At 40.4% G+C, this 12,413-nt stretch overlaps 1 protein-coding gene across 1 annotated transcript; it reads left to right on the top strand.

The window, feature by feature from the left end:
• Positions 1-185: 185 nt before the first annotated feature.
• Positions 186-12,285, top strand: LOC117430449 (cytochrome b-245 heavy chain-like). The gene is made up of 13 exons (XM_059000583.1): positions 186-681; positions 2,962-3,057; positions 3,573-3,683; positions 4,630-4,714; positions 5,447-5,592; positions 5,845-6,026; positions 6,332-6,461; positions 7,507-7,599; positions 8,160-8,401; positions 8,791-8,953; positions 9,511-9,657; positions 10,289-10,413; positions 10,740-12,285. Exons 1-13 carry the CDS (start codon positions 637-639, stop codon positions 10,864-10,866), a joined length of 1,692 nt encoding a protein of 563 aa, XP_058856566.1. The 5' UTR covers positions 186-636; the 3' UTR covers positions 10,867-12,285.
• The last annotated feature ends 128 nt before the right edge of the window (positions 12,286-12,413 follow it).

A 12,413-nucleotide genomic window follows, 5' to 3' on the forward strand; every position in this document is an offset into this window, starting at 1 on the left:
TTGTTTGTTTGTTTTTTTGCCTTACTAAATAATTATAGCTATACGTTTATTTAAATAAATACATATCAGCAAAATGAAAACTCCAGAGTCTGGTCCACTTGGGCTGGAACGAGGTCACAGGTCAAATGAGTTAGGTTGCTTGTACTTAACCGTCAGAAGACGTAACCCATAGCAACGCCAAAGAAACTGGCCCAATGGGCACCTGTTACTGCAGAATGAGACCTGGGCGGGCTTGGGTCTGGACTACTTTAATCCTGGGCAGTTAAGCGACAAGTCCAGCAAAAACACAGTAACACACAACTATGTGAGGGAGGGTGGTCAGCAACCGAGGCGATGCGCTTTGGACCTTTTGAACCAAAATGAACACCGCAGCCATCGTTTATTGACAGCCTCGTCGACCGCATTACCCTCGCCAGGAATCCATTTGTTTAGTGCCATGTACAGAGTGTAAATTGACTCGTATTTCCTCGATTGCGCAATCAGAAAAATCGCTTCATTTATTATCCACCAACAAAAGACACATACCTGTGTTGAGGCGTGGTCTCAGACAGCTTCGGGCATTTAAACAGACAAATACCGAGCCGCTTCTCACTTCATACAGAAAACTGCAAACACGTCTCCAAAAAACACAACGACATGGGCAACTGGGTTGTTAACCATGGACTGTCGGCTCTTATCCTGGTAAGACATTGTATTGTCGTTATTATTGCATTGTATCCTGCTGTATTTTAAATTATACAATGACTTTTAATTTTTTTCTATTTTTTTTACATTTTTACACTTTATTTTTTATTATGCTATCGAAAGATTATTAATATTCATAACACCAAAACATTACAGCATGTTAAAATGAGTCTGCAAGCTATAACCTGATGCAGCTGTAAAATGCGTGTAATTAAAAAAAAGATACGTTCATAATAAAACCAGGAGACGACAGCACTGAGTCCAGTGAAATTATAGTTTTAAGAGAACAGTCAAAGAATTGAATAATAGTGTAATTATTGAAGAGCTTAAACATCAATATCTACAGAGTTTATTTACATTACCTTTTTTTATTGAACATTATAATACCACCATAAAAATTACATAACACGATGACTTCATGCGCAATAGTTTTGAAACTTAATATCAAAACATTCTCTGTCCCAAATAGCATCATGAACGAGAACAGAGGGGAAAAAAAGGCAGTAATTGCCACATCATTCTTATTGTTAAAATAAATGATACACAATCCGCAGTGCAAGTGTTTTTATAGCACGGCGCTGATTTATAACACACTCGAAAATGTCGTTCAACTTAGTCTCATTTTATAGTAATAAAGTGTGTAACGTTGCGGTCGTCGTTTTCACGGAAACGTTTGTGTTTTAAAAGTGGGTAAAGGCTTTAACGCTAACCGAAATGCGCTGCTGATGGGTTTCGATATCCCAGTTAAGTACGCATTTCACATTTACATACTCTAACTTCTGGTACATTGAACACATAGCGGCGCAGCATGTGTGTTTTAATCGTTTTATGGACATTAGGCTACTCATTTCAGATCATTGCATGGGCTTTACCAAAAGAGCCAGGGGTTAGAATGCAGTTTAATGCTTTATTTTAGAGCGTCCATCCGAATACACCTCACCAGATTTGATACATGCTTACAACCTCGCGGTAAAGTTTTGATATATTTCACCTGCTTTCCACAAAGAATGACACTTTGTATCAAATATAAACCAATTAACATCAACTGCTAAATAAGCACCGCATTCCTGTGAATGTCGAAAGAAAAAATATGTAGCAAAGTTTTAAATAACATGTTTACACATCACGAATAAACTAAAATAAAAGGGGACAGCGTCTCGCTTTCATCTTGGCAAATTTGTCATCACCAGCCTGTAAGTCTCATGTTTTTGCTTGTCCGGCTAGCTCGCAATAACCAGAAGGTCGCTCAATCTCTCGTCCCCAGCAGTAGTGTACGCAGGTATGTTTTGACCCATTTCGCGCAGGAAAATAACCTTTCATTTGTCGAACTAAATCCATTGTTTTTCATGTATAACATTGTCGAATCATTTATTTCCATATAAGTGCATATTTAAGCGATATAACATTTATAACAGTAATTATAACAGTAAATGTCAAACATAATGTATCTGATACATACCACCTTAAATATCATTCTCTACCGATCCATTGTGAAAAAGACAGCGATGAGTTGATAGAGCTTCTTTCGGTGTTTAAATTATATTCTGCGAGAACTGCAGTACCGAATAGTATTGATCATTTAATCTATCCCGATATATATATATAGAAGAAAACTGGAATTTAAAGAAATGACAAGAATCTAAAATCACAGCACAGCCATGAGCCTAACTCTCGTTTCAAATCTATGGTACCGTTTCTTTAGAGCAGGTATAAATAATTGCAGGTGGGGCACAAGCAATATGAATAGTTTCTCGCTGTGTTTAATTTCGTTCTTTATTACACCCGCTGTGGCAAAGGTATCCGACATTTCCCTTTGACTCGTCATGATAGCAATAATATTATTTTATTATAGAAATGTAATTCTGTGTTGTCGATATAATCACTGGACAACGATGAACTATCATAACTTCCATTAAAAGCAATACAATTTTGTAGCTTTTGTATTATAATGCTACAAAATATATGTATTAGATCTCTTAATAAATTTCAAATGCTGAATTCTCAATTGCAGTACATTTGGTTAGTAGCTAGCCTGATGGTATGACGTGTTATTCTAATAGGCATGTTGTTGTTTTTATCGTAGCTGTGCCCTTTATTAGGGGTTCTGAATACTACACGCTGTCACTTTAATATTATTACAACACACTGCTACGGTAACAGTAATGGAAAAAACAGAAACAATAATGTGTGGTCAATTACCGGAACTGTGCCTTCAAACGTTCCTTATGTTCATATCTAAGTATATACACGTATGCTGATTGTTCTGTTCTTATTCAGGTGGTCTGGATGGGAATCAATATATTCATCTTTGTGTACTTTTACCTTTTCTATGACCTGGGACCACAGTTCTTTTACACACGGCACCTCCTCGGAGTAAGTATATTCTTTTATGATGTGACGGTGCATTTATAAACATTGAAATATCGTGTTACTGTGCACCCGATTGTGACGTGTTTCTGCTAGGGTGAGAGTAGTACAGTCTCCCAGCTCAGCCAGTCCATGGCCTCACTCCAGTAATCTTGCGTCACGTTTGTTTGTCGTCTGGCTCTAAATGCAATGCAGGGAGTTTTTTTTTTTTTTTTTTTTGGTTTGTTTGTTTTGTTTTTAAATAATAATGATCCATATTATTTGCAAACCTCAGAATTAATTCCTCATTCTTGGAGAGATAGTAACAAAGGTCGCTGTGCCTATTTGAGTTTGGCAATCTGCAGGACAATGCGGGAGTCTGCTTCCTAATGTCATAAAAATCGAATCTCTCTTTTAACAGGGCAATCTTTAAAGTTATTTTGTGATCTTGTACAGTAGTCAGCATCTACTGCTTGCAGGGAAAAACGCTTAAAAAAATCGCTACATGTGTTAATCTCTGCCGATGAATCTTTTTGCTTCAGCCTGCGCTGGCATGGGCAAGGGCGCCGGCGGCCGTCTTGAATTTCAACTGCCTGCTGATCCTGCTCCCAGTCTGCCGAAACCTGCTGTCCTTCATCAGAGGATCCTGTGCGGTACGATTCCTATCTGTTCTCATCAGTTACCGCTGCTGGTAAAGGGGAGCGAGGCCTGCCCCCTTCACACTATACATTACAGAGATGCAATGGGGCACAACGGCCATGAATTACAAAGCACATGTTGTGAGATTTCGTCTGGCAGCAAGCTGCGCTGTACAGTGACATTTTCAAGCAGTTAGCACCACGTTGCTCAGCATTGCACCTGCACACATGTTACTGACAGGAGCTTACAGCAAGGAGAGCCACGTATTAAAAGAAAGGTGCCCTGCGCTTCATGGAAAAATGAAAGTGGGATAGCATCGCATTTGGTTTTTGGTTAATCGCTTTCGATTTTTAATGGTATACAATGCTGTAAAGCTCAGCACGCTTGTTGTGTATAGCTGCTGTCAGGGAATGGCAGACCTGTGTTTAACGTGAGTTAAGGAATCACCACACCAGGTTTCATTTCAGTTGGATGGGCAGTCGTTAAGACACAGATACAAGTGTAAATGTGACATATGTGAATACATAGGGGTGCTTTTAAATTATGATGCTGCCACCCACAGCATTGGGTGGGATATTTAAAAAAAAAAAAATCATATCTTACTGCCGAACAAAATGTGACAAAAACGTGACTAACCTGCCTATATGTGTCATTACTTATTTCCCTTGATCTGTTAGTCATTTGTCAGTTTTGGTTTTAAAATAAAACTTGTTAATTTACATAAGAAGACACTGCAGTGCATACTTATGGTCTGTACAGTACCAGATCTCAACACCTCTACAAGACTAGCTCTACTCTGTAGTGTACATAATCCCCCCATACCTTTTAAGTTATGTTAATAAGTGGGTCAGTAACTCACCCCTGGGGAAAACAGCAACAGGGTTAATACAGAGTGTGCAACTCATTAATAATGATGTCAGATCAGCTTCTAATACATTCTACCCCTTCATTGCATTGCAGTGTTTCCGCAGGTCCATGAGGAAGCAGCTGGATAAGAACCTGTCTTTTCACAAGCTGGTGGCTTATATGATTGGTCTGATGACAGGTAAGCAACCCCCTCTCACCTATTGGGCAGCAGTGTGGAGTAGTGGTTAGGGCTCTGGACTCTTGACCGGAGGGTTGTGGGTTCAATCCCAGGTGGAGTACACTGCTGCTGTACCCTTGAGTAAGGTACTTTATCTTGATTGCTCCAGTAAAAACCAACCTGTTTAAATGGGTAATTGTATGTAAAAATAATGTGATATCTTGTAACAATTGTAAGTCGCCCTGGATAAGAGCGTCTGCTAAGAAATAAAAAAAAATAAAAAATAATGTGTGCATACAGAAGGAGGAGAAGCCAGCCCTAAAATCAACTGCTTTTCTCACCTCAACTAACCCTTTCATGCACAATGACCTTATGTCAGGACACATTTTAAAAAAAAGATCTTCTATTCTTTACATGGGGACATATGAGAATGCCATTTTTCTCCATATAAAGCAAAGGAAAAAAAATTATTATGTGTCCAAAGCTACTTTTTTTCCACCTAATTTCAATATTTCATGCATAAAAAGGGTCATGTTTTTATACCACTGAGCATTCTCTCTAGCTTGTTAGTGTGTCTATTAGAGCCCCCATGCTCTCTGTTCCAGTTTTAATTCCGCTGTACCATCCTAGGGCAGGTAAATGGGCCACTGGCCAATTAAGAGGACAGTGGGTTTAAAACCTTAGTTCCCACACCTTTAAGTGCATGTGCTGGATTTATTTAGAGTACCCCTTTCTTCCCTCGCCTACCTTCAGCTGTCCACACCATTGCTCACTTGCTGAACCTGGAGTGGTTGAACAACAGCAGGCAGGGCGATTACGACAACCTCAGCACAGAGCTATCGGAGATCGGAGACCACAGTAACGAAACCTTCCTGAACCCCATCCGCTCCCCTTCCACGGTGAGTCTGACATTCCCATGGAGGCTTCCATGTGTCCACCCTTATCTTCAGCGATTAAGTTACTGTTGCTAAAAAGCCTCTTCTTTTTCCCTGACATTTCTTTTTTGCTTTTCTATTTCCGATCACACCTTTAACCGTTCAGTACACCGTGTAGTGTTAAATGATGGCTCTGCAGCCCGGGACGGCTGTGTTTATGAAGGGGTCTGACCTCGTGTAATAATCCACCCCCCTGCCCTCCACCCCTCCTCACAGACACCCTCGTACGTGGCCTTCACCACCATCGCTGGGATCACCGGGGTCATCATCACGCTGTCCCTCATCCTCATCATCACCTCGTCCATGGAGGTCATCCGCCGCAGCTACTACGAGGTCTTCTGGTACACCCACCATCTCTTCATCATCTTCTTCGCAGGGCTCGTCTTCCACGGGGCTGGGTGAGACGCTTATTACTATCTTAACAAGACATTCCCCCCCTGTCGCTCCTGTACCTTCAAGCGCTGTCAGCAATGCACATGTTCATACGGTATTGTGGGTGTGGCATGCAGACAGTCAGGACAGACACAGACATGTAGATGACGCACTCAATGATTTGCCAAGTTTCATCACAATAGGATAAGCAGTTCTTTAGATATATTTAAAGCTCTGAATGGGCAGGGATCTGCGCTGTGAGTTGTCAACAGCACAGTAAATGACCAATCTCAGCTCTATAATAGCTCATGTTATTTCATTTGTTTTCTAGGCGTATTGTTCGCTCTCAGACGAAAGACAGCATGTATGAACACAACGTCACCTACTGTAAGGATCGACCTCTGGACTGGGGAAAGATCCCAGAGTGCCCTATGCCTCAGTTTGCAGGAGGGGCGCCAGGGGTAAGACTTTATGAAACACTCAAAAAAAAATAAATAAACTCCCTGAGAAATCAAACATGTTGTGATGTGGGCTTTTTGATTTTATATTACAGGGCTTGTTGTTAGCCGTTCATTTTCCTTAATCAAATTGGTGTGAAAATATTTCTTATTGCTATGTTATTTGGTCACTTAGAAAAATACAGTACTGTTAAGAAAAGGTGAAGCAGTTAATAGTTAATGCCTAGGCTTCGGGGAGAGCAGACAATACTAAACACAATCAAATAAGGGCCTTATTTTGAAGCAAGACAAAGGCAAACTTAAAAAAACTAAAGTTTAACTACATGCATAAGAACTGCATAGCTCAATACAATTACATGCATAAGAACTGCATAGCTGAATACAATTACATGCATAAGAACTGCATAGCTGAATACAATTACATGGATAAGAACTGCATAGCTCAATACAATTACATTCATAAGAACTGCATAGCTCAATACAATTACATGCATAAGAACTGCATAGCTCAATACAATTACATGCATAAGAACTGCATAGCTCAATACAATTACATGGATAAGAACTGCATAGCTGAATACAATTACAATTGTTTGATTAAATGTTTTTGTGAATCTTAATATATTTTATGATTGATTGTTTTAAGTACCTGTTATCCAAACGAATTATTATAAAATACAGTTAAATAAATAACACACTTTACTGTGCTGTCTGCACCAAGGATAGAAAGGCTAGTTTGTGCGCTTTCTATTCCCCGACCGAGCAGAAGAGCCGAGCAAACATCATGGCAGAGGGCCAGCGAGCTATTTGCATAAGAGAGGTGTGCAGGAACTTGAAGTTGATTATGCAGGTTTTACAGTAATGCCTTCTTAGCTTATGGCTAATGTAATAAACTGCTATTGTTGCCCTATATTCCCTTCCTGTTCAGTAATACTGCATCGCAGGGCATCCTGATAAACCTCTGTGTTGCTCATTAAAAGTTGCTGTAACAGAAACTGGTCCTCTTTATCAAGTGATTGTAGCCTCTGTTTTCCTGCCTCTGTTTCAGACCTGGATGTGGGTTCTGGGGCCCATGGTTCTCTATGTGTTTGAAAGAATCCTCCGCCTCTACCGATCACTGCAGAAAGTCATCCTCAGAAAGGTAAAGAGCCTCTTCACTTAATTACAGATAAATACAGAGTGGGGCTGAAATGAGGGATAGTGACACATACTCATCGTCACTAATAATAGAAAAGTATTGAGCAAGGCACATAGTTATACATCAATCATCTTGTAAGCAGTAAGCAATACCTCGCCTTCAAACACCTGGGAAGTGAAGCTGTATCACCCACACCTTTGTGTGTGCTACTGCGCTTATAAAGTGGTCCGTTATGGACATGGAACTTTGATATTCCTGATTGGAAAGAAATGAGATGAGGACCATTGATTGAACTCTTCTAACCACATGGGATTGTAATGTCAGCAGCCAAGCAGGAGGATGCAAGAAACATCCAAGTCATTTTATAAGTGGATTTTAAAAGGGTAAAAGGGTGCATGTGAGTTTCATTCGTGTGCCCATGGTATGTCACAACAGCCCAAGATCAACTCCATCGACCACTCCTTTGCATTCCCGACTGCAGGGATCACTGTTACGTCTGGCCATGTGTCTTATCTGGCCTGGAGAGTTGATGGCTGTGTTTGGTGTGTCTCGCTCTTTCTCAGACGGTGATCCACCCCTCCAATGTGCTGGAGCTGCAGATGCAGAAGAAGAACTTCAGCATGGAGGTGGGTCAGTACGTGTTTTTGAACTGCCCCTCCATCTCCCAGCTGGAATGGCACCCCTTCACCATGACCTCGGCCCCGGAGGAGGACTTCTTCAGCGTGCACATCCGCTCCATGGGGGACTGGACCAGGGATCTCATCAGCAAGGTCAACGAGGCGGAGAAGGGGGGGTTCCTGCCCAAGTGAGTACAGCCGTCCGCAGGGCCCAGCTGCACTGCAGGTGGATTAGGAGAAGAAGCAACTAAATTTGGATTTTGTAACTTGTCTACCCTTATAGATATTTAGCATGGTGTTTTTGTATGGTATTTTTGCAGTTTTGTCATGCTTTTCCCATGGTTATACTATGCATTTACCATAGTTTACCCTGGTTTGCCATGTTTATTAATATGCTTTACCATACCTTGCTGGTCTTTACAATGCTTACATATGCTTTACAATGCTTTCACTGTGCTATGCTTTTACTATGCTTAATAACAATGAAGCAGTTTTTATTACAGTTCTAGAACCAGCTAGAAACAGTAGCAGTTAGTTTTCATACATTTTGTAAAACAGATGGTTTCTCCTCACGCAGGATTGCAGTAGACGGGCCCTTTGGCACGGCCAGCGAGGATGTCTTCGATTACGAGGTCAGCATGCTGGTTGGCTGTGGAATTGGGGTCACGCCCTTTGCCTCCATTCTCAAGTCCATCTGGTACAAATTCAAGGAGTCCAACCAAAAACTGCGAACAAAAAAGGTAACCTCTCTCTCTCTCTCTCTCTCTCTGTCTTTCTCTTTCTCTCTCATTCATTCGTTCTGGTCTGATCTTCTGATCTCAAGTTGGTCCCATTTTTAACATCAATGTTTGAGGCTTTTTTCTCAGACTCTGCGGTACCCAGCCCCCCACATGTTCGGTGGGTCAGGAATTCCAGTCAAGATAGCTTAGCATCTTCCCTTTAAACCCCTTCACATCTCCTGTAATTTTCAAGGATCTCATTATTGACTTCATCTTGATGTGGGGAAGACAGTTGTCACTCCTGAAAGCACAAAACTCTGGAAAGCAGCCATACAGCATTTTAAAATGCATGTGTCTTGCAGAACAAAGCTTTACTCAAAACAATGCTCCCATTTGCAAGGGCAATGTTAATAGAAGTACTAGGTAACAGATTAACAGACTGCAGGAAACTAATAAGAAAAGAAACCCTTGTAAAAACATGAATAAACTCCTTAGTCCAGCTGACAATTTGTTTTTCCCTTCATATTTTATGATTAAGTGTTGAATGAATCAACTTCCTTACGTGCATTGACTTTCAGATCTATTTCTACTGGCTGTGTCGGGAGACCCATGCCTTTGAGTGGTTTGCGGACTTGTTGCATTCACTGGAGGGAGAGATGGAGGAGAGGGGGATGCTCAACTTCCTCAGCTACAAGCTCTTCCTCACCGGCTGGGACCACAGCCACGTATGTACTGCAGTGTTATCATCCATAACTACTGAACACTCAATAATGACGAGACACTCAATGACAAGCGTTTCGACTAGACTACCACGATATCAAACTGCACGCATGCATGTCCGTTTTATATGCAGCCAGCACACCAGATCAGAGCAACACGCCGCAGCACCATGAATACCTGTTCGGTATTAACAATAACATTATACCAGACAATACTTCCCACTGAAGTCCACACACCATCTTCTCAGCTTCATTTTTTCTTTTTATTTCCCTCTCTTCTAATTCTCACATCTTTATTTAATGTCATTTTAACTTTTTTTCTCTTTTCCAAGAATGGGACATTAAGCTTGCAGATTCAGCAAGTGAATAACTGTCACACCTCTGCAAGCTTAGTGTCCCATTTGTGGATAATGAACGCCCATCCACTGGTCGTAATGTGATTATTAATAGACCACTTACACTTCAATTATGGGTGGAGTCCATACTCCAGTGTAGTGAATCTCAAACCATTCAAACTAAGACTTCTAGTGAAAACGTTGTCATTCGGTTTATTAAGTTTCTTTTAGTATTTCTTAGTACTGCAACCAAATGTACTTTGAGTCTTGTTAAACGCTTCCCTGCCCCTCCCTGCTTCCAGGCTGCTCATGTGATGGTACACTTTGATAAAGACACAGATGTCGTTACTGGACTCAAACAGAAAACACATTACGGGAGGCCAAACTGGGAGAAGGAATTTGAGGATATACGCAACGCCCACCCCACGTAAGTTTGTATCCATTACTTCCATTTGTTTGGTTATGAAAGTGAGACTCATCGGTTTGAAGCACAAGTAAAATGCTGCTTATGGTGTCTGGTGTGGTCCGCAGTGAAACTGGACAAAGATAAAGCTCATCCTGAAACGCTGTTTTCAATGCTTTCGTCACAAAGCTGTAAACTGGTTGCATATGTATTTTTTTTTTATTTGTAAAAAGTAATTCCGTTGACGTACATGAGGTAACCGGTGAAGGACATTCCACTTGATTGCTGGAAATGTCAAAGTGAAACAGACAAAGTAAATGGAATGTGTTTCATGTTCTCAATATTTGCAGGTCGACGGTTGGAGTGTTCTTGTGTGGCCCGCAGGCCCTGGGAAAGACACTGGAAAGCTGCTGTGCCAGATACTCAGACGTGGATCCTCGCAAAGCCCGGTTTTACTTCAACAAGGAGAACTTCTGATCTGGTCAAACTGACTCCGAGATCCAGCAACAGATCAGGAGGATTCATCTGAACACTCATACTAGGACAACAGTGTCAATTAAAGAGAAAAACGGGTCTCCTGCAAACATTCAGAGATAATCTTACCTGACTCAATTGGCTTGGTCAGAAAATGCTGGTTGAATGGCACAATAAGGTGTAAATGTACGCACGCCCATATAATAATCGTTACTGTTTAATGTAATTATGTAGGTGCTAGTGTGTGATTAAGTCTTTGTGGGCTTTAAAAGTTCATCCCTGTAGCGCACTAAAGAACTGTTCACCTCCCAGGTCAGAAACAGATTTATTTAACAGAAACAATTGCATGTTATGTGGAGAGAGTGCCCCTTTGCCTCTCTAAACTTCATTTTTATTGTTTTATAAGCGTTAGTCAAGAGTAGGATGGGATTACAGGAATATCTTGAACTCAGATATCCCATTTGAGGAAATGCCTTGCCCTCTTTTTAGCCCTGGGCTCTGGTTCCACCTGCATTACAAGCCCAGAATTACCCTTCTTGCAGTGGGATGACAAGATAATTATGGAAGCAAAACCAAGACTTTGGATTGTGACAATGCATGAATACTGTCACACACCCTCTTAGAAATATAAGGGTAGTGCTAAAAATAGAAAGGACTTTTTTTTTTTTTTTTAATATGTGAAAAGGTCTTTCTTAGCCTTTTGTCTCTTGAGACCAGGGTTCAATTTTAACAAACGAACTACAGGATTTCCATTTGAGTAATTATCGTACTACTAGAAACAAAATTACTTTGATTGTTTTAATGTACAGTACAATGTGTATAATAATTTTTGTAAAATGTAAATGTATAAGATGAAATATGTGCACCTTTTCTTTCTAATCATTTCTTTCCTGAAATAGTTTTTTTAATAAAAAAAAACTATCTACTTTACTGACAGACAGAACTGGTGAGAAATATATATTTTAGCCAGTTTCATTACAATTGGACAGCTCTTAACATTACATAAAGCCAGCTGGATGTACAAACAACCACAACGTACCCCACCCAGATATATGCAAAACTGCACATTTTTACCTGTTGAATTCTTGTGATAAAACAATAAACCAATGAGTCATTTCACCTTTCCACAAATTACTAAAAACAGTCTTCTTTTTTTCTTGCAGTTTCCTGGTTCTATCGCCTTAGTCATCCCCAGGCAGTGCATTTCCTTCTTCTGTTCACTAACCTCTTTGTTGAATGTTATTTTCCACACTATTTCAAACTGCACACCAGGTGGCATTTCCTTGTTAGGTGAGTGACGTTACGCATCACTAAAAAAAATAAATGTATCTATTCATTTGAATATAGTAAGATAGACTTCAGTAAGTTACACTGATTAAAGATGTCTCAACGGAGCTGTACACACATATAAAAATTCCTGCCAAACGGGAAACCAAAAGTGCAGTAAATGTCACTACAGATTATATCTTATCCTCAATACAAAGAATCTGTTCACACAGCTATTTTTTTTTTGCGGCTTACTACAAGTTTATTTTCTTAAAGACACAAAG

This window comes from Acipenser ruthenus, chromosome 26 (genome assembly GCF_902713425.1).
Source record: "Acipenser ruthenus chromosome 26, fAciRut3.2 maternal haplotype, whole genome shotgun sequence".
NCBI lineage: Eukaryota > Metazoa > Chordata > Actinopteri > Acipenseriformes > Acipenseridae > Acipenser > Acipenser ruthenus.

Excerpts from the sequence above, each read along its gene's own strand:
- LOC117430449 (XM_059000583.1), top strand. The coding sequence starts at position 637 with ATGGGCAACTGGGTTGTTAACCATGGACTGTCGGCTCTTATCCTG. Across the intron at positions 5,593-5,844 it reads CCATCCGCTCCCCTTCCACG|ACACCCTCGTACGTGGCCTT; the intron begins GTGAGTCTGACA and ends CCCTCCTCACAG. Across the intron at positions 8,954-9,510 it reads AAAAACTGCGAACAAAAAAG|ATCTATTTCTACTGGCTGTG; the intron begins GTAACCTCTCTC and ends ATTGACTTTCAG.